The sequence below is a fragment of the Heptranchias perlo genome, chromosome 2, assembly GCF_035084215.1.
Source record: "Heptranchias perlo isolate sHepPer1 chromosome 2, sHepPer1.hap1, whole genome shotgun sequence".
NCBI classification, from domain to species: Eukaryota; Metazoa; Chordata; class Chondrichthyes; order Hexanchiformes; family Hexanchidae; genus Heptranchias; species Heptranchias perlo.
This window is the reverse complement of record NC_090326.1, coordinates 84,673,550-84,696,741: the sequence shown is the minus strand read 5'-3', so window position 1 is coordinate 84,696,741 and position 23,192 is coordinate 84,673,550. Positions and strand designations below refer to the sequence as shown.

General features: G+C 43.2%; 1 protein-coding gene across 1 annotated transcript in view; it reads right to left on the bottom strand.

Moving 5' to 3' along the window:
- Positions 1 to 23,192, bottom strand: part of crppa (CDP-L-ribitol pyrophosphorylase A) — a 324,300-nt gene that overhangs the window by 148,956 nt on the left and 152,152 nt on the right. Inside the window, exon 9 of the mRNA XM_068003843.1 lies at positions 19,709 to 19,840. Within this exon, the coding sequence (XP_067859944.1) occupies positions 19,709 to 19,840 (132 nt within the window). The remainder of the gene's footprint in view (positions 1 to 19,708; positions 19,841 to 23,192) is intronic.

Here is a 23,192-nt window from a genome sequence, read left to right as displayed (position 1 = left end):
GACAATGGTTTTTCTGTTATGATTCCTGGCTTTTGCTATTGTTTAAGTAAACATTGGGCAGAAAAAAGTCACACTCCAAATTGTATGGGATGCAAAGTGCACTTAGGTGACTGACCAATGATGTTAAACCTGAGCGAATATCTAGCACAGAAAATTGTGACAGAGAGCTACAATTGGTCCCAACCTTGGATCAGAGAGAAGATTGGCTGGGTTTCCCATCTCTAACAGCTATCCAGCAACCCTTGCTGGAATAAGTGACAACATAGGCGAGGACAGATCTGTGCTTTACTGTGATACACCCTATGGTAGAATAGCCTGTGACACTAAGCTCAGCCATGAAAAATGACCATTTAGGTGAGGTATTGGAGGGTGCTCAGCAGCTGTGAAGCTTTGCCCTCTTATAAATAAGCCCCTTCAGGACAGTAGGAGAAACTGAAACAAAAATCACCAAGACAATGTTTTACAATATACTCCAACACCACGAGATTACACTGGTTGAGCCATTAAAAGCACCAATTGATTTATTATCTTCTATAATCCTTCATCTCTCATCATATATTCACAATATGCCAAAGGAAATTCAGTTTTCACTTCTGACATAATGGGCTCAATTTTCAAAGTAAAAAATGGTGGGTTGGGGGTGGGGGGGCATTGAAAATTGCCACCATTTCAGACCCACCTCCAACCTTCTGGTTTTTACCGGGGCGGGCGACCAACTCGCACCCAGGAGGCGGGTCGGGCCTTGAAACCTTTCAAGGACGCTTCAGGCCTCCATTTTCCTCGCATTCCCGATTTCGACCCCGGGGGGGCTGGGACTCCCAGGCCTTCCGATTTACTAACAGGTAGGTGCCTAGGAAAGCACAGCTTGTGGGCCCGGAGGAGCAGGAGTGCTTCCCCTAGGCCCAACAAGCCTACCTGCACCGACCCCCCCACAACGATCACGGACACCCGACCCCCGCTCGCAGATCCCCCCAATCACAGACCCCCTCCCCCTCCGCCCCCCCCCCCCCGATCCTCCCCCCACCGAATGATCATGGACTCCTGATCCCAACACCCCCCCCCCCACCATGACTGACCCCCGATCTCATTCCTCATGATTCACAACCCCGTGCCAACCTATGCCTGCCCATGCCAACCTATGCCAACAGTGCCCACCCATGCACCGCCCCAACCATACAAACAAAGATTTACCTGCAGACTTACCTGACCATGTCCTCTCCCTGGCTGGTCTCCCGTCCGACTGAGACCAACCTGTCAATCAGGCCGGTCAGTCAGACGGGAAACCAACAAAAAAACTAAAACTCGTACTAATGGGTTTCCCGACATCAATTTGACCCCCTGCCCCTTTCCCGGCTCGGTTTTAAAGTTGAGCCCAATGAATATGTTTACAAAAATAACGTATGAGGATAAAGTATTTAAAAATAATTAAATCTTAATAGTCGTTATGCACTATTTCCACACACTAGCAAAAATGGCAATAAAAGTTACCAGTAAAAGAATAACAGACTGTTATCCCCAAGTACCTGAAGTGAGAACCTTGCTGTAAAGAGGAAGAGTTTCTGACTTTGCACCAAATCTGGAGATCAAAGTGCAATCAACGTGAACAGGAGTAAAAAAATTAATTTCCTCTCCATTTTGAACATTATTTTCTCCTCTGTTAAGGGTCCCCCAGCTCAATGCACAGTCTCATCTCTCATGTATATGTTAATCCTGTACTTATAATAGGTACACAAAAGTGGACCAACTCACCGATATAGTCTCCCTCCTCTTTGTGGGTAAGCTGCTTGCCTCTATCCTCCTAAAACGCCTCATGCGTAAAAGAAAGCTCTTGATGCAGAAAATTGAGGGTACAACCCTACATCTTAACACTGTGTGGCACATGGAGCATGATTTCAGCCGGAAGCCGGGAACCTAGCCCGTTTTTGGATACTCGCATGGGAAGCCAATGTGTGCGTCGCAATCCGCGATTGCAACTCAATTGAAGGTAAGTATTTATGCTTCCAGGTTTCCTACACAACAGGCAGCCAGATTGACAGGTTGGCTGCCTATCGGGAGGGAAAGGAGCTGCAAATTGGAGAGGGGGAAGGGAGGGAGAGATCGATCGTGGGCCATGGAAGAAATCGGAGGGGTGGGGGAGGTGGATGACATCGGGTGAGCCTTGGATAAGATGGGAATCCAGCATCGGGGTGGGTGATCGGCCAATCACAGGGTCATGTCACGCCAGGTGACCTTGTTGGGCCTGGATTAAGCACTCCTGATCCTCCGGGCCCACAAGCAGTGCAATAAAGGCACTCACCTCATGGATCTGGCCCTTCTCACCTGCCGCTTTAAGTATCGGCCCGCCAGCTTTATGTGGGGTCGCTTCAATGACCTAAGTAGTCAGCCGAAGTGAGTACACTTACTCATTACCCTACACTCCGTCTGCCACATCACCACCCCCAGCCCACAACTCCTTCTGCACTGCCAACACTACTCTATCACATTACTCCTCACACCCACTCAAAGCTCATCCTCATCTTACCTGCACTTACTCGCCTCGCCAGTACTCATCCTGCCACTACCACTCAACCCAATCCTCATACAATCTCATGGCTCTATCTCATACTCACCCTCTCATACATCTCTTTCACGGCCAGCCTCACTCAACCTGCCACTACCTGTGCTGCAGCCACAGGGCATGCATCACATATGTGCAGTAGGAAGCATAAGGCAAACGTGTCGTGAGCATGAAGGGGATGCATAAGGGTGTTTGACGGTTTGTCATGGTTTTTACCTATATTTAATTTCTGACCAACTCACATTAAATATTATATTGGCACCACTACTGCCACGTCTTTGCGAATCTTGTCTGGTTTGTGCAATAATGCCCTTTCCTGAGGATCACAATGAAGACCCACAACTGATGCCACCCATTGTGTCAATGCAGACTGGCTGTAGGTGTATTTGCAGGGCTCTTTTGCGCAGACGACTGAGAGACGTCGGCGATGTCCCGGTGGCACCCTGGAAGGATGCGGAGGAGAAGTTGTTGAGGGCAGTGGTGACTTTGACAGCGACAGGTAAGTAGATGGTGCTTGGGCCAGCCGGGAGCAGCTCAGCATGAAGGAGGTTGCAGATGTCCACGACTACATGTCGAGTGACTCTGAGCCTCCGTGTGCAATGTTGCTCAGAGAGGTCCAGGAAGCTGAGCCTCGGTCTGTGGACCCTGTGGTGAGGGTAGTGCCCTCTGCGAAGCATCTCTCTCTGCGGTTGCCCTCCCTCCTGCTGTGCAGGTGGATGTGTCACAGCACTGTGTTGTGGAGCTCCACGTGTCAGAGGTGGACTGCGTGGCCGGCGAGGCTGGTGATGCTGTTCGCCCTCCGAGGAGGTCATGACTGCAGCTACGGCGGCCCCCATCCGGAAGATGTACATCTGAGGGGGTCCGCAAGGTATGTACATGTCTCTGGACTCCGGGGTAAGTGTGTAAGTTTGTGAATTTTATTGTTAGGAGGAGGGTGGTGGAGGCCAAACTTTGTCCAGAGGACAGTGTGGCCTCCTGCAATGAGTGAGGGTCTCCCCCCACCACCACCTGTCAAATGGACCTTTGCAGCTGCCACAGGCTGATGGCTGCAACACGTCCATTTGAACTGGGAGTGTTTCCCCCAGTACGGGAAACAGTCCCAGTTGTTTGCAAAATCCCACCCCTCGTAAAATGTCATGTTAATCAGGTCTCTAAACGACCTGAAATACCTAAATAAGTACTTTAAGTGGCACCCCGTTGGCTTTAATTGCCAGCGGGAGTCCCACATGCTCCAGACCCGCCCCGGGAATCCCCGATTTTCGCAGCCCCCCTGCCACGAACGCACCCGATCGGGGGTGCGAAAATCGAGCCCATGGTGGTGGAACGGGAGCAGTTACAAGGAAATGTCTAGTGTACGATGTAGCAGGGATCCGAAGTATCGTTATTTAATTTTTCATAGCAAATCTACTACGGAAAAGTTTGTTTCTTTCAGGACTGTTAACACAAGTAAAAATACTTTAGTAACGTGTATACCCAGAGAAGCAGTGGTCTGTTCCATCTTCTTCAAGTGCATTAAAACATGCCAAAGCTCCTTTAAATATATCACTTTTTCTTAACCACAGCAAGACAAACAGATGGTACACTTCACGAAAAAAAAACTCTGGGATTTTTACAAAGTGGGCAATATACAATTTGCAAAACTTTACAACATGAGGTCAAAATGCTTGTTCAGGAATTTGATAAACTGTCATGCTGAATCATGGATTATTACAATGCAAGATTCATGGCTGGAGTGCCACATATGGCAAACTCTTATATTTTTCTATACTGTTAAGACATAGGGGGATGAAATTCAACTCTGCAGGGGCACAAATCGGGCATCAGTGAATCGGCCGCCCGTTACACACACCACTGACTTCAATGGAAAGGGCAATCGGGCGTGGCGTACAATGGGTGGCGATCCACTACCACCCGTTTCACTCCCCCGCCAAAGATGAATTTTTTACCCCCTTTTGTCATTTAATCACTCCTGCCCTCCACCCTATCACAGACCATTCCTTTTGTTCTTTCTTCCCCTTCATTCCCTCCTTTCCCTGGCTCTGTACTTGCTTAAAAACTGTTAACTCTTTAACTTCTTCCAGTTCTGACGAAAGGTCATCGAGCTGAAGCATTAACTCTGTTTCTTTCTCCACAGATGCTGCCTGACCTGCTCTGTATTTCCAGTATTTTCTGTTTTTGGCTATGTTTTTCTCTACTTTCTACAAGAAAATCCCACACAGCAGGGACTTTTGTGCAGAAACTGGAGAAAAGCAAAGCAAATAAAGAATGGCCGGGCTGTTGTTGTGCACTTACTACTGACTGGTAACATATTGTATTGCCAAAGGCCTGGGAGCTGGTTACCAACCCAGCTTCTCAGTTAGAAAGTCTTTTATTCCATAGTGAAGGTGAGGGAGAAAAAATAAATCATTGATTTGAACAAAATACAGAATATTCGTTAGGATGGATAATAGATTGGTCACCATCAGAAAGAACTGGGCAGTAATTTGGTGGAGCACACTTCCCGCCTGTTGCAGAACCCGATTTTCATTCCATTGATTTAATTAAGATGTAAGTTGGGCAGATTCTACAACAGGCAGGCGATCTGCTTTATCAGGTCACCGCCCAGGCTGTTAAGTTGAAAATGACCCCCCTTGAGTTCAGTTAAAAGTTACCCGAGAAAGAAAGAAAGCTTGCATTTCTATAGCGCCTTTCATGACCTCAGGTCGTCCCAAAGCGCTTCACAGACAATGAAGTACTTTTGAAGTGTAGTCACTGTTGCAATGTATGAAATGCGGCAGCCAATTTGTTCGCAGCAAGGTCCCACAAACAGCAATGTCAGATAATCTGCTTTTTAGTAATGTTGGTTGAGGGATAAATAATAGCCAGGACACCAGGGAGAACTTCCCTGCTCTTCTTCAAGTAGTGCCATGGGATCTTTTACGTCCACCTAAAAGGGCAGACGGGGCCTCGGTTTAACGCCTCATTCAAAAGACGACACCTCCGACAGTTTTGCACTTCCTCCCTATTGCACTGCAGTGTCAACCTAGATTATGTGCTCAAGTCTCAGGAGTGGGGCTTGAACCCACAACCTTCTGACTCAGAGGCAAGAGTGCTCTCCCGTCTGACACCTTAACCTACCTTTCCTTTTTCAGTTACTTATGGACTTGCTGTGCATTTCTGACATTTTGTTTCTGGGGTAAATTTAATAGATGGAAGAATCTAGGGAACTTGTGTTCAAATTCCTGTTAAGCACTGCTAGTGCGTGGAGCTCTGCACTACGAGTGCTGAAGACGAAAATTGACTTCTTTATGTCAGATTTCTACCATTTTTATCACTACTACTTTGAAGTCTGCCAAGTATATGGACTGTAAGGAAAAGTAAAGTTTCCCATCCTAACATTCATTAAAATGAATGCACTGTAATTCAGAAGATGATTACAAATGAGGAAAGCCATTCAGCCAATCTTAATTTATCCATCCAAAGAGATCCTAATGTTCTCCAATTGTAACATCCAATTGTTCCTTAAATGATTCCAGGGTCCTTGCCTCTACTACTCTATCTGGAAGCTTATTGCTCACATTGATCACTCTTTGTGTGAAAAAGAATTTCCTGATATAAATCCTAAAATTACCTTTTACTAGTTTGAACTTGTATCCCATATTTCTACTCCCACAGTTTAATTTAAAGTAATATTTCGGATAACCTTTTCTATTCTGTTGGTATTCTGATCTAATAGAGGTATACCACCTTGCGGACAATTTCATTCCAGGCTAAAAAGCCCCAGTCTATCTGCATAACTCAGCCCCCTAACCCTGAGGATCAGCTTTGTGGTTCTTCCCTGCACTGCCTCCAGCACTTGAACGTGTCTTGTTTTTTGGCGACCAAAACTGAATGCAGTATTGAAGGTGCAGTTTGATCAGAGTACTGTACAGTTTGATCATTACCTCCTTTGACTTATATTCCACTGTTTTGGCTACATACTTCAAAATCATATTAGCTTTGTTGATTGCAGTTCAATATTAGTTGGACATATTGTTGAATCTACTAAGACTACTAAGTCTCTTTCAACTTTATCCATAGCTATTTTAACACCGTTCAGAGCATGCGTCTCGTCTATTTTCCCTACCAAATCTTATTTGCATCATTTATGTTTTTCACCTCTTCTCTGACCACTCTCTTATTGTTATGGTACTGAATTTTTTTACTGCTATGCCTAGCCTCAGCTGCTCTGCCTTGTTCCATGTCTCTCTTTGCCCCTCTGATCACCCTTTTAATATGTTTTTACATTTTCTCATATTCATCCCAGTGAACGCCTTCCCCTCTTTCCCTCCAGGATTTGTCCAGGCTGTTTATAATCTTTATCTCACTACTAATTTGTTTGCTAATCCATTTAGGGTCACGTTTGCTTAGTAGGAGCTTGTTGGTTTTGGGAACGTATTTACCCGGCATGCTCCGCATTAGACCTTTAACTGAAAGTTTCTTTTGAACTGGACAAAACTGACTTGTAGCCAGCACAACTCTCCGCTTTCAGCGAAAAAGAAATGTTTATCAAAGGCTCAGAATGCAGTATGTTAGATTCCGCTTCTCTCTATAGGCTGCTGAATGTGCTCACAAGCAGTAGCCACAAGTTTCACTGATAAAGCTCTCTGTTGCATGGAACAGAAAAGAACACATAATATTTCTAACCACCCTTTCATCCAGTTTTAAGTTCTGGTTTTCTAAAATGGCCTTCAGTTAGGAGGTGCAATTAATCAGCAGGATAGAATACGTGCAAAAAATATCAGTAGAAAATATTATAATAACAGGCTAGAACAAAGGAAGGAAAATACATTAAAGATAGGCTACAAAAAGTATAATTATGGGATAGAATGGAAATAATCTTGGAATACAACACAGGAAACTGGATTACACAAGTGTTTCCTGAAATTTAGGTGTTCTGTTGGGCTAATTTTCAGCAATATAAGAAACAGAAAACCTTTTCTCCCAGCATGTTTGCATTATCGCTCATAAAATATCTGTCCTTATCACAGACTTAATGGAACCATTTTATTCATGCTGAACTATAAAATACAGATCGGTTTTATTTTTCTTAAACCATAATTCATTCACATTCTAAGTGAATGTTAGCAGGTCTTGCCATTAAAAACATCTGTTTCTTGAGGAACTAATCTCTCAGGAATGCAATGGTAATATTTAGCATGTAATTATGATTTTACAGTCTACCAGAGGAAATTAAAAGACGTGCTTACAGAATCTATGGGGCGAATGCCAAGTCTGGAAGATTTACCTATCCTTCTTTCTTACAGATTAATTATGGTAATGCTCAAACAGCTTAAATCTTTTGAGCATTTTACACAACAGTGGAAATTTTAGTTAATGCAGTGGAACAAGAACACATCAAAAGTCAAGTGTAATTAATTAAAACTGGAGTTTTTTGCTGAAGAATTTAATTGCAATAATTATATTCCAATCCATGCCAGTTAGACATTGTTATGCACTCTAATATTAGCCTTCCAGTTCTATTGGTACTCACTTTGCCCCGGTAAGTCAAACCAAATGAAAGACATAAAAATATCACAGAAATTACAGAACAGGCGAAAGCCGTTTGTCCCATCATGCCCATGCCGTTTTTATTTCTTCAACTGCAGCTATCTACTCCCATTTTTTGTCATTTCCCCCATATCATTTCATATTATTCCTTTTCAAATACCTATCCAATTCCCGTTTGAATATGTTACAGCCTCTGCCTTAATAGCCACTTATGGCAAAACATTCTTTATTGCAATAATCCTCTGTGTGAAAACAATTCTTCCAACATCCTCTCTCAATCAGCAGCTTTCATCTTTCTTTTGTCCTTTTTCCACCACTTTTTTCTCTGCTCCTCTCCTGAAGGTGTTAACTCCTTGCCCTTGTTACACTGATTGTCTTCCAATTCCTCACCCACGCGGCCATTCTTCATGAGTGAGCCAAGACACGTGCTTATCGACCAGCTATTCATCTTCAGGGCATTACAGCCAAGCCCAATCCTGCCCCCATCTGATATTCACACACACATGTTCCAGTAGGATTTGTTTGATAGAAAAGAAAAAAAAGAAAGTTTTGCATTTGTATAGCACCTTTCACAACCTCAGGACGTCCCGAAGCATTTTTGACTGTAGTCACTGTTGTAATTTAGGAACAACAGTGATTACACGTAATGACTTGGAACAGGAGTCCTGACTGATTTTTCCTTTCCCTTAAACAACCCAGGGTTTTGTAGCATCGGTATCACCCTCCCAGTTGAAATCAGCATAGACCTGGGACTTTCTGGTTCGTGTAGCTCAACTACTTAATACCTTAATCAGCCAAGCTATCCGGAGAGTTCAAATAAAAACTGATGTGGTCAGGCAGTCTCCACTTCAAAGTGGACATCAATCTACAGGTCATTCTTGTCTCTCTTACAGCAATAACACATAAGCTTTACTATTTCCACTTTATTTGGCACTAAATTTAATTAAAACTTTTATTAAAATAAACATACTATTAAGATAATATTTTGGCATTTAAGGTTGACATTGGAGGATGGGATATAGGCACCATTAATTCTAATGTTACCTGAAATGTTAAATTTGGATCTATCGTATTACAGGTCTATGATTGCAGATATAGCAAGATTCAGATAATATATTGTTTAACCCAAGAACTGTTACAAAGCATAACTAAAAACTGTTTAGGAAAGAATGTGATTTGATTAGCCATTTTTCAAGATGGCACTAAACAGTTTTAGACAGATGTCAGAGATTACATATCAGATCAATGATTTAAACTTGCAAACTGCATTACAATATGTCCTACTTGTAGCTCAAATTGCTATGCCATTCTAATACTAGGGCACAAGGTCAAGAGTGCAAAAAAGGTAGACTTGGGTCAAAAGGCTGACCTCCAGCCCTGTTTTTCCATGTGGAGCTCCAAAAGGTTTTTAATAAACTCAGATACATACAAACGTTTCAGAGGCCGCAGAGAAGATTTACCGGAATGATACCAGGGATGAGGGACTTCAGTTATGTGCAGAGACCAGAGAAGCTGGGATTATTCTCCTTAGAGCAGAACATTTTTAATACAGGTGCTCAAAATTATGAGGGGCTTAAATAGAGTAAATATGGAGAAACTGTTTCCACTGGCAGGAGGGTCAGTAACCAGAGGGCACAGATTTAAGATAATTGGCAAAAGAACCAGAGGGGAGATGAGGAAACATTTTTTTATGCAGCGGGTAGTTATGATCTGGAATGCACAGCCTGAAAGGGTGGTGGAAGCAAATTCAATAGTAACTTTCAAAAGGGAATTGAATATATACTAAAGAAAAAGGAAAAATTTGCAAGTCTACGAGGAAAGAGCAGGGGAGTGGGACTAATTGGATAGTTCTTTCAAAGAGCCAGCACAGGCATGATGGGACGAATGGCCTCCTTCTGTGCTGTATGATTCTATGAAGTAACTTATTGATAGAGTCCAGTGTATTGCTGAACAACAGACTCGTTTGTACCTTTCTCGTAGCCTAGTTAATACCAGTGGGGGTAAAATTCAACTTCAGCGAGTGCATGACATGGGCAGTAGCGGATTGGACGCTCGTTATACATCCCGCTTGATTTTCCTTTCCCATTGAAGTTAATGGCCCGATTTGCATCCCCACAGGAGTTGAATTTTATCCCCAGTGTTTCTCCAAACACTTTAGTGCTTGAAAATACAGCATTAGTTGAATGCTGCACATTCAAACTTGACCAAGCACAATCTGGCCCAACTGAGGATACTCTCTCAAGATACAGTGCCAATTAATCAGCCCTTTCAGTTTATTTTCTGCTGATTGAGAATTTTTTGCTACTCTTTTAATCCAGCCAGTAATTTTTAAAAGTTGAAAATGACCACAAAAACTAAGGTAGAAACTCAAACAGTAGCTGGTTGAATAGTAATTAACAACTCTGTTTGCATTGTTCTAAACAACCAAAGATTCTAGGCCAATTAGCTGATCATCCATTACATTTTACATAGAAACATAGAAAATAGGAGCAAGAGTAGGCCATTCGGCCCTGCTCCTCCATTCAAATTTATCATGGCTGATCATCTAACTCAGTACCCTATTCCCGCTTTTTCCCCATATCCCTTGATCCCTTTAGCATTAAGAAATATATCTATCTCCTTCTTGAATACATCTAATGACTTGGCCTCCACTGCCTTCTGTGGTAGAGAATTCCACAGGTTCACCACCCTCTGAGTGAAGAAATTTCTCCACATCTCAGTTCTAAATGGCATACCCCGTATCCTAACACTTTGACCCCTGGTTCTGGACTCCCCAGCCATCGGGAAAATCCTCCCTGCATCTAGTCTGTCTAGTCCTGTTAGAATTTTATATGTTTCGATGAGATCACCTCTCATTCTTCTAAACTCTAGTGAATATAGGCCTAGTCGACCCAATCTCTCCTCATACGACAGTCCTGCCATCCCAGGAATCTGTACTAAGTACTAAGAAACTAAGTACTAAGAAACACTGTTGATTCTTCTCAACAAGATCTTTTTGGACAATTTCCTCAATGCCTTTATCAAGACCAGGCCACCAGAGATAACCTCTGGCCAGTGCCTCAAGAGGCACATGACATGGTGTTCCTCATGTTGATCCCTTGGTAACCTAGCTCTTGATATGTGTGATATCACCAACTTGAGCTCACATCACACACAATCCTTCTCTGCTGATGATAACATAAGAACATAAGAAATAGGAGCAGGAGTAGGCCAATCGGCCCCTCGAGCCTGCTCCGCCATTCAATAAGATCATGGCTGATCTGATCCTAACCTCAAATCTAAATTCATGTCCAATTTCCTGCCCGCTCCCCGTAACCCCTAATTCCCTTTACTTCTAGGAAACTGTCTATTTCTGTTTTAAATTTATTTAATGATGTAGCTTCCACAGCTTCCTGGGGCAGCAAATTCCACAGACCTACCACCCTCTGAGTGAAGAAGTTTCTCCTCATCTCAGTTTTGAAAGAGCAGCCCCTTATTCTAAGATTATGCCCCCTAGTTCTAGTTTCACCCATCCTTGGGAACATCCTTACCGCATCCACCCGATCAAGCCCCTTCACAATCTTATATGTTTCAATAAGATCGCCTCTCATTCTTCTGAACTCCAATGAGTAGAGTCCCAATCTACTCAACCTCTCCTCATATGTCCGCCCCCTCATTCCCGGGATTAACCGAGTGAACCTTCTTTGTACTGCACATTTTAAATTGTGCCCCTCTGTACAAGCAGTTTATTTTCTGAATTTATTAATCCATGCAAATTCTAAAATCAGATCACTTCACATCAGAATAACTAATTTACACAGGCTGTGGGGGAACTATGGTACACTTCCAAACACCAGTATCCCTATTCTTCTTATTTATCAGGTGCTTAGGCTCACTATCAGCTGGGTTTTTTTTAAATTTGACTGATACAAGCAGATACTCGACATTGTGATATGGGGAAAAAGAAGTAATTGACTGTTCTGTAATCTGCATGAGGTCATAGTTTGACCAGAAATGGATCACAATTGATCACAGTGAGCCAGAACCAAGATAAACTCCATATCTGGAACATATCTAGGTCATACCAGGCTCACAGCAATAAAAACAACAATGACATTGATCAGAATTCCAATCTTCTGCCACATACTTTTGAAAAGCAACACCGAATGATAACATGTCATGTCCTGCACTCAGCAGCTGAGCTACAGATCTGTTAGGCTGTTTCCTGTTGATTAAAGTTCTCAAACATTGTAACAAAACCACAGGCTAAATCCATTCTCTAAGCAAAAGAATGTTCCTGCTATTCGAATATAGACAGGGCCTGATTTTCAACCGTTTATTTTTTTTCCCCAACAACTTTGGAGCAATTTCCATTCCATTGAAAAATATTTTTCAAACTGCGATCTTTTTAATCAACTTGCAGAAGATTTGCAAGAAGTCACAGGAAATTCAGCAAACCATTCAGAAACGCACTGTAACTGCACACAAATCTGCTTTTTCAAAAGAGCTCCAGTTGAATAAAAAACTTGTATAGAACCTTGGTTAGACCACGCTTGGAGTACTGTGCACAATTCTGGTCTCGATATTATAAAAGGGATATAGAGCCATTGGAGAAGGTGCAAAAAAGATTCATTAGGATGATACCAGAACTGAGAGGATATACTTATCAGGAAAGGCTGAACAGGCTGGGGCTCTTTTCTCTAGAAAAGAGGAGGCTGAGGGATGACCTGATCGAGGTCTTTAAGATAATGAAAGGGTTTGATAGGGTAAATGCAGAGAAAATGTTTCCACTTGAGGGGGAGTCCAAAACTAGAGATCATAAATATAATATAGTCATCAATAAATCCAATAGGGAATTCAGCAGGAACTTCTTTAGGGTGGTAAGATGGAACCCACTACCACAAGGAGTAGTTGAGGAAAATAGCATAGATGCATTTAAGGAGAGGCTAAATAAGCTCATGAGAGAGGAAGGAACAGAAGGATATGCTGAAAAGGTTAGATGAAAAGGGGTGGGAGGATGCTCGTGTGGAGCATAAACGCCATCATGGACTAATTGGGCTGAATGATCTGTTTGTGTTGTAGACTCAATGTAACTTGATGTAAAAAACATGGCTAGAAAACTGACTGAGAAGACTTCCCCACTAGGTGAAATGGCCACCTTCTTGGATGAAGAAGCAGAGGAGGTCTTTAACCACAAGAATAAACTCATATCAAGATATAGATAACAGCAGGCACTCATCTGTCAAGAAAATAACTGGCTTAATTAAAATCCTGATAAATGCATAACTTGTTTTCCAAGTCAGCGAGGAGCTGCATTCACATGTAGTGTCAAGTGGGAAATCGCCTTGCCAAGCCCACAATTTTCTGCCCATTTAAGTGAACGAACAGAAATTCAGGAGCTGAACATCCCAGTGAGCGCAACTCCCTGCCAGGAATAGGGAATCATAGAACTGGCCCTTGGATATAAAACAGCAAACTTACAACTCTGTATCAACAACAACTTGCATTTATATAGAATCATAGAAAGGTTACAGCATGGAAGGAGGGGCCATCAGCCCATCGAGTCCTCGCCAGCTCTACGCAAGAGCAATCCAGCTAGTCCCACCCCCGCCCCCACCCCGCCCTATCCCCGTAGCCCTGCAGTTTTTTTCCTTTCAAGTACTTAGCCAGTTCGCTTTTGAAGGCGATGATTAAATCTGCCTCCACCACCCTGACTGGCAGTGCATTCCAAATCCTAACCACTCGTTGTGTAAAAAAGTTTTTCCTCATATCACCCTTGGTTCTTTTGCCAATCACCTTAAATCTGTGTCCTCTAGTTCTTGACCCTTCCACCAATGGGAACAGGTTCTGTCAATCTATTCTGTCTAGACCCTTCATGATTTTAACTACCTCTATCAAATCCCCTCTCAACCTTCTCTGTTCCAAGGAGAACGACCTCAGCTTCTCCAGTCTATCCACGTAACTAAAATCCCTCATCCCTGGAATCATTCTAGTAAATATAGTGCCTTTAACGTCGTAAAACAGCTCAAGGCGCTTCACTGGAGCGTTATAAAATAAAATTTGACACCGAGCCACGAGGAGATATTAGGACAGGTGACCAAAAGCTTTAAGGAGCATCTTAAAGGATGAGAGAGAAGTAGAGAGACGGAAAGATTTAGGGAAGGAGTTCCAGAGCTTAGGGCCTAGGCGGCTGAAGGCACAGCCAGCAATAGGGGAGCAATTAAAATCGGGGATGAGCAAGAGACAAGAATTGGAGGAGAGCAGAGATCGCGGAGGGTTGGAGGGCTGGAGGAGGTTACAGAGATAGGGAGTGGCGAGGCCATGGAGGGATTTGAAAATAAGGATTAGAATTTTAAAATCGAGGCATTACCGGACCAGGAGCCAATGTAGGTCAGTGAGCACATGGATGATGAGTGAGGCGAGTTAGGATACTACAAACCACAAAATGATTAATTCAGCAACTCAATCAATAGAAAAATGAGAACACTAAATGGAAATATGTACGTTCCATAAATTCAAGAGAATTAGAAATAACTAACTGCACACACACTATGCTTTAAACAGGATTTTGTACATGCAAGTCTAGAGATTATTCTGTGTCATGTTGCCATATGAATGTTTAAATCATTTATTTTATCAGAAGGACAGAGAGGGAGGGAGGAGAACAGAATGTTCCTCATGGTGGAGGAGGGGCTAGATTTCATAATTCCGTTTAGTTTGGAGGTGCTCAGTGGAGGCCTAAATGTTTGTCAGCTGAGGATAGTGCCATGCAATCGTACTCTACCCTTTTTGAAGGATTATTGGTGCTCGTGTGGTGGGGGTGGGGGGGGTTGGAATATTGCTTAGTGGCAGAGGGGGTAGTGATAACACTCTCAAAGTCCTAAAGGAGGTATAACTGCTAGTGCCGAGTGGCAAAATGTTGCTTAGTGTGGAGTTGGAAATTGCCAAATGCATTTCCAAAATGTTCCAAAGTTTGGAAAGGACAGAATTCCCAAAGACAGGTAGAAACTACATCCAGAAGCTAAAAGATATTGACCAACTGAGAATTCTGGAAGTTTGTAAGCTCCTGAAAACTGAGAAAAGCCACTGAACTGCAACTCTCATTGCCTCTGATGAGCCGATTATCCAAACAAAGAAGGATATGCAAGTGCTGCAGCTGTAGATGAGCTGCATCCACGCAAACCCATTTTAAAAAATAAATTGAAGCAGAAATAACGTCAAAGGGAACAACCTGTATGAAGAACTTCTTTGTTGCACATGAAACTTCAGGAATGTCCTGTGTTGACGGCAAATAGCGACATGGGAGCTATCTTTGAGCCCCATAACAGGAGCAACAACTTTCTTGTTTAACTTTATTACCTACAAACAGCTAACATAAGCACAAAAGGGCACACACAAGCATTCTAGAGCATGGATGCACAACATTTCTTTCTAAACTTTAAAGCTAGAAATCCAAACTGGACTAAAATGTTTCTTCATCTGAGCAGCCATATTTCAGCTTTATGTTAAGATGTTGGGCCTGCACACTCCACCAGACTTTAATTGAGTCCTTAAGTAAAGGCTTACTAACCAACAAAAACAGATTAAAGTGAGCAACCTACCACCCCAGAAGCAAATCTCCACTACCACAAAAGGCTGCTAAAACATACCACAGCGGTCAAATACTTGTATTTGCTTTGTTCAGTAAAACAGAAGGTATGATAAAGATAAATGACTTACAGACAGAAATTAAGTATTTGGAAATGAGCCACCCTCGACTGGCTGACTCATTAAGATTTCCTACTAGTAAGAAAAATACCAACTAAATTGCCTTATTTTTATAAACCTAAACTTGGCTTCAATCAGAACAGGTGCCTGGGATTTTGAACAGGAAAAAGTGACAAGAACATCCAGGTCCAAACAACAGATGCTCTCAGGTGACCGTTCGTCTCACATATCAAATCAAAGCTTAAAAGAAGGCATGGTGAAATCATCACTTGAAATCATCACTTGAAATCAGTTGAAATAAATGAAGCATTCATATGTCATTGAGTAGCTTGATGATTCAAAATATAGCCTCTTTTTTGACAGTTCATCAATTCCCAAACACTGGTAATTTTTCCTCAACCAACTTCCACCAGAAAATACCAACTCTATAAAGTATTATTTCACTCTTCTCTTTCTATTTTCAGGAAGCAGGTTACTCCCACACTCACTCATCCCACTGTGTAACTAAGGAAGAGCAACACAATGTGATTTATTTGTCAATTTTCTTTTCCTAACTTTGGGAAAATAACTTGCCCTACCCGCTTTCAGCACCTTCCCGTAAAGACCGACCCAAGATCAAGAATTTCAAACTTCATGATGTAGCCCTGTGTTACATCAACCAACTGTGCCACTGACTGCGCAGTGAATGTAGCACTCTAAGGATTATCAAGGATTATACATATTTCAAATCCTTGAAAAGCAACGCTAAGCAGATTGCAGAGTAGCAGAAAAATACAATGGTGCATGAAGAATAGGAACTCAACCAGTTTAACTAGCTACACACGTTATCCTCAGTTCAAACATGACCAGTTCGATACCCTAATATGATATTAAATGGAACCTCAATTATCTATGCTCTTATTAGCCTCACTCTCAATTATCCATCAGACTTGTAGCTGGTAATGGAAAACCAGTGCAAGTCATAAGAATACAAGAACATAAGAAATAGTTTCCAACAAACGTTCACCTGAGGAAGGAGGAAGCCTCCGAAAGCTTGTGAATTTAAAATAAAATTGCTGGACTATAACTTGGTGTTGTAAAATTGTTTACAATTGTCAACCCCAGTCCATCACCGGCATCTTCACATCATAAGAAATAGGAGCAGGAGTAGGCCATCCGGCCCCTCGAGCCTGCTCCACCATTCAACAAGATCATGGCTGATCTTCTACATCAACGCCATTTTCCTGCACTATTCCCATATCCCTTGATGCCTTTAATATCTAGAAATCTACTGATCTCTGTTTTGAATTTACTCAATGACTAAGCCTCCACAGCACTCCGGGGTAGAGAATTCCAAAGATTCACCACCCTCTGAGTGAAGAAAATTCTCCTCATCTCAGTCCTAAATGGCCTAAACCTTATTCTGAGACTGTGACCCCTGGTTCTAGACTCCTCAGCCAGGGGAAACATCCTTCCTGCATCTACCCTGTCGAGCCCTATAAGAATTTTGTATGTTTCAATGAGATCACCTCTCATTCTTCTAAACTCCAGAGAATACTGGTCTAGTCTACTCAATCTCTCCTCATACGACAATCCCACCAACCCAGGAATCAGTCTGATGAACCTTCGTTGCACTCCCTCTATGGCAAGTATAAACTTTCTTAGGTAAGGAGACCAAAACTGTACACAATACTCCAGGTGCGGTCTCACAAAGGCCCTATATAATTACAGTAAGACATCTTTACTCCTGTACTCAAATCCTCTTATAATGAAGGCCAACATACCATTTGCCTTCCTAATTGCTTGCTGCACCTGCACGTTAGCTTTCAGTGACTCATGTATAAGGACACCCAGGTCCCTTTGAACATCAACATTTCCCAATCTTTCACCATTTAAAAAATACTCTGCATTTCTGTTTTTCCTACCAAAGTGGATAACTTCACATTTTTCCACATTATATTCCATCTGCCATGTTCTTGCCCACTCACTTAACCTGTCTATATCCCCTTGAAGCCTCTTTACATCCTCCTCACAACTCACATTCCCACCTAGTTTTGCGTCATCAGCAAACTTGGAAATATTACATTTAGGCCCCTCATCCAAATCATTGATATAGATTGTGAATAGCTGGGGCCCAAGCACCGATCCCTGCAGTACCCCACTAGTCACAGTCTGCCGATCTGAAAAAGACCCGTTTATTCCTACTCTCTGTTTTCTGTCTGTTAACCAATTCTCAATCCATGCCGTATATTACCCCAATTTCATATGCTCTAACTTTGTTCACCAATCTCCTGTGTGGGACTCTATCGAAAGCCTTCTGAAAATCCAAATACACCACATCCACTGGGGGTTACCCCTTATCTATTCTACTAGTTACATTCTCAAAGAACTCCAATAGATTTGTCAAACATGATTTCCCTTTCATAAATCCATATTGACTCTGCCAAATCCTATTATTATTTTCTGAGTGTCCTGTTATCACATCCTTTATAATAGATTCTAGCATTTCCCCTACTACTGATGTCAGGCTAACAGGTCTGTAGTTCCCTGTTTTTTCTCTCCCTCCTTTCTTAAATAGTGGGATTACATTTGCTACCCTCCAATCTGCAGGAACCATTCCAGAATCTATAGAATTTTGGAAGATGACAAGCAATGGATCCACTATCTCTTTAGCTGGTAGTCATGATACCAGCACTTTTGTTCCTTCACTTAACTTTGATGTGCTGCTCATGCCAACTAGGTCAAATAGCCCTGGAATCAATCAGCTGAAAGCTCCCAATATGCCAGTCATTGATTCCAGTCACATGTCCCATTACAGACTTGAGTCCATCAAAAATGCTCCCTTATGTTGACGACTGCCCATGAGCTACAGAGATGAATATGAAAGGCAGCGCAAACTTGTCTCACTAATCTCAGTGGAGCTGCTGATTTGATATTCAATATTGAGCCTGCCTATTTAAATGGACTTCCATGCTAGTCATTAAAATACAGTATGTGCAAAATGTAATACCAGTTGGTACAGTAAGCGGCTGGTTTTACATTCAACACATTCTCTGCTCACTGGCACTGTTGACATCATCACTTAACACTCGCATTTGTAGCAGGGAGATCCTCGGTTAGTGTAGTACAGCATTTTTGGTCAGCTATCTATATTCTGTGGTGGGGCCGGCAGCTGCAGTCAAAAGCAAGTGTATGAGGGAGCTATGGGCCAGCACTTCAGCTGATAGATCAGTTGTTCCAGCATCAACTGACCTTGTTGGCAGGAAAAGAGCAACAGAGAGAAGGCTACTAAAGAGAACTGAGGTGGGCAGTTGGGAAGAAGTATTGCATTCAAAATTCTGAGCATCAATTAATGCTGTAATTTGGGGGCTCTCGATTATTTGCTAGTTTCTACTAACCATTGTGGGGGCGGGGGGGCGGGGAAGGATCCCCTCCATTATGGTGGATAACTAAATATTACTTGTCCTAGCGCATCACCATTTCAAGGATAATATTCGTATCGTATACTAATGACAAATAGAAACCACTGCTTTAATCGATTATTGAATGATGCTCAATAATCTTACAATACTAAAACTGGGTGTACAATCAAAAAAGAAAATGGCAGGTCGATAACTATGTCAAACTGGTAGATCTTGCTGGATGGCTGATATAAAATAAAAACTGTAAGCTGATTTAAAGCAGGCATTTGTTCAACATGTCAGGTTGTCACTGTTGGTGGTCAAAAGGTAATAATGAACCAGTAAAATTTCATGCAGTTTCTTGATGCAAAGACAGCATAATTCAACTACAAAATAATCCCAGTGCTTTCTTCCACTGAGTTTTCCAAAAATGTGTTCTTTAAAGTTTGTTATCCATGAAAAAGAACAAAGAAGCACGGCTAACATTTTGACTGCATTCAGTTTGAAATAGATTACTGTTTCCCTTCTAACACAATAAGTAAAGAAAGATCCCTACCTGGGTGTAATTAATCAACAGCCTGTAAACTAAAACATTTTTTCTATTTGCTTCCTTTGCCAGCTGCTTGATGTTGGTAAAATCTTCCATTCGAATGTAGGGAGATGCAGTTTCCAAGTTGTTCAAGTGCACCTGTAACAAAAAAAACATGAGTGGGCCATTTGGACACTTGAGCCTGTTCCGCTATTCAATGAGATAATGGCTGATCTGTGACCTAGGTTAAATTTTAACCGGGAGCCGGGAGGAGGGCTCGCTGGGGGGTGGGGGTGGGAATTCCTGATGGGAAACCTGGAAGTATGGCCCGATAGGCCAGCTAGATTGGCAGGCTGGCTGTCAGTCGAATGGGAGAAGAGCCAGGGAGTGGATGCCAGCAGGTAAGTTTAAGATGGGGGGTGGGGGGGGTCGGGTCAGAGTCAGGGGTCATCGGTTAGGGGTCATGGGGGGTCGGGAGTCAGTCATCAGGGTTAGACATCGGGAGGGTCATCAGGGGGATCGTGAGGGGGGGTCGGAGTTGGTAAAGGGGGGGGTCGGAGATGGTAAGGGGGTCAGAGATCACGGGAAGGGTCCAGAGATCATGGGGGGGGTCGCACATTGGAGGGGCGGTCGATCGAGTGTGTTGGATCGCAGCATAGGCTTGTTGGGCCTGGAGGAAACAGTCCTGCTCCTCCTGCAATAAAGGCAATTACCTGTCGATGCGGGCCTTCTCTTACATGGTGAGAATCAGAAGGCCAGGGGATCCCAGCCCTCAGGGGTTAAAAATAAAAAACCTGTTAAAATGGAGGTCCACAGCCTCCGTAAAAGCTTTCACGGGGCCGACCCGGCACCTGAGAGGAGGTTGGTTGCCCACTCCTTGACTCACCTCGGTTTAAACCAGAATTGGGTGCGTTGGAGTCGAGTTGGGGTCGGGTTTCAGTTTTTTACAATTTTTACCTTCCCACCCGCCCCCAACCCACCCGTTCATGGGGTTAAAATTTACCCCCACATACCCATCTTAGCCCCATATCACTTAATGCCTTTGGTCAACAAAAATCTATCAATCTCAGATTTAAAATTAACAATTGAGCTAGCATCAATTTTTTAAATATTCGTTCATAGGATGTGGGCGTCACTGGCGAGGCCGATATTTACTGCCCATCCCTAATTGCCCTTCAGAAGGTGGTGGTGAGCCGCCTTCTTGAACCGCTGCAGTCCGTGTGGTGACGGTTCTCCCACAGTGCTGTTAGGTAGGGAGTTCCAGGATTTTGACCCAGCAACGATGAAGGAACGGCGATATATTTCCAAGTTGGGATGGTGTGTGACTTGGAGGGGAACGTGCAGGTGGTGTTGTTCCCATGTGCCTGCTGCTCTTGTCCTTCTAGGTGGTAGAGGTCGCGGGTTTGGGAGGTGCTGTTGAAGAAGCCTTGGCAAGTTGCTGCAGTGCATCCTGTGGATGGTGCACACTGCAGTCACTGTGCGCCGGCGGTGAAGGGAGTGAATGTTTAGGGTGGTGAATGGGGTGCCAATCAAGTGGGCTTCTTTGTCCTGGATGGCGTCGAGCTTCTTGAGTGTTGTTGGAGCTGCACTCATTCAAGCAAGTGGAGAGTATTCCATCACACTCCTGACTTGCGCATTGTAGATGGTGGAAAGGCTTTGGGGAGTCAGGAGGTGAGTCACTCGCCACAGAATACCCAGCCTCTGACCTGCTCTTGTAGCCACAGTATTTATGTGGCTGGTCCAGTTAAGTTTCTGGTCAATGGTGACCCCCAGGATGTTGATGGTGGGGGATTCGGCGATGGTAATGCAATTGAATGTCAAGGGGAGGTGGTTAGACTCTCTCTTGTTGGAGATGGTCATTGCCTGGCACTTGTCTGGCGCGAATGTCACTTGCCACTTATCAGCCCAAGCCTGGATGTTGTCCAGGTCTTGCTGCATGCGGGCACGGACTGCTTCATTATTTGAGGGGTTGCGAATGGAACTGAACACTGTGCAATCATCAGCAAACATCCCCATTTCTGACCTTATGATGGAGGGAAGGTCATTGATGAAGCAGCTGAAGATGGTTGGGCCTTGGACACTGCCCTGAGGAACTCCTGCAGCAATGCCCTGGGGCTGAGATGATTTGCCTCCAACAACCACTACCATCTTCCTTTGTGCTAGGTATGACTCCAGCCACTGGAGAGTTTTCCCCCTGATTCCCATTGCCTTCAATTTTACTTGGGCTCCTTGGTGCCACACTCGATCAAATGCTGCCTTGATGTCAAGGGCAGTCACTCTCACCTCACTTCTGGAATTCAGCTCTTTTGTCCATGTTTGGACCAAGGCTTTAATGAGGTCAGGAGCCGTGTGGTCCTGGCGGAACCCAAACTGAGCATCGGTGAGCAGGTTATTGGTGAGTTAAGTGCCGCTTGATAGCACTGTGGACGACACCTTCCATCACTTTGCTGATGATTGAGAGTAGACTGATGGGGCGGTAATTGGCCGTTTGCTGAAGAGAGTTCCAAACTTCTACCATCCTTTGCATGTCGAAGTGTTTCCTAACTTCACTCCTGAAAGTCCTGGCTCTAATTTTGAGGCTATGTCCCCTAGTCCTAGACACCCCAACCAGCTGAAATAGTTTCTCTCTATCTACCCATCAGTTCCCCTTAATATCTTGAAAACTTCAATCAAATCACCCTTTAATCTTCAAAATCGCAGGGAATACAACCCTAGTTTGTGTAATCTCTCCTCATAATTTAACCCTTGGAGTCCACGTATCATTCTGGTAAATCTACGCTGCACTCCCTCCCAAGGCCATCATATCTTTCCTCAGGTGCGGTGCCCAGAACTGGACACAGTACTCCAGGTGTGGTCTAACCAGGGCTTTGTATAGCATAACTTCTACCCCCTTGTATTCTCATCCTCTAGATATAAAGGCCAGCATTCGAATAGCCTTTTTGATTATTTTCTGTACCTGTCCACGACATTTTAATGATCTATGTACATGGATCCCTAAGTCTCTTTGGACCTCCAGTGCTTTGAGCTTTTCACCATTTAGAAAATACCCTGATCTATCCTTTTTAGGTCCAAAATGGATGACCTCACACTTGCCTACATTGAAATCCATTTGCCACAGTTTTGCCCATTCACTTAATCTATTAATATCTCTGTAATTTTATGCTTCCATCTACACTGCTTACAATACTGCCTATATATGCAGTAAGACTCTTTATTCTACCCATAGCTGCTTATCTCTATCTTATATTTGATCCATTTGCACTTAGCTTTCTTCATCAAGCTCCGCAACTTCAAAGCATTTTTTGTGCCTCCAGTTCAGAAAAATGGACAATTAAATTCCATTGTCCATTCAATTAAATTCACTCTGGTACTATTTTCTAAACAAACCATTCGGTTGGAATTGTCTCCCCATTCACAGTCTCAATGGGGGGCAAATGTCATCTTTACATTTTTCTCTCATAAAATATTGTCATTGTCTGGTGACATATTTACTGCAATCCAACAGTTTCCA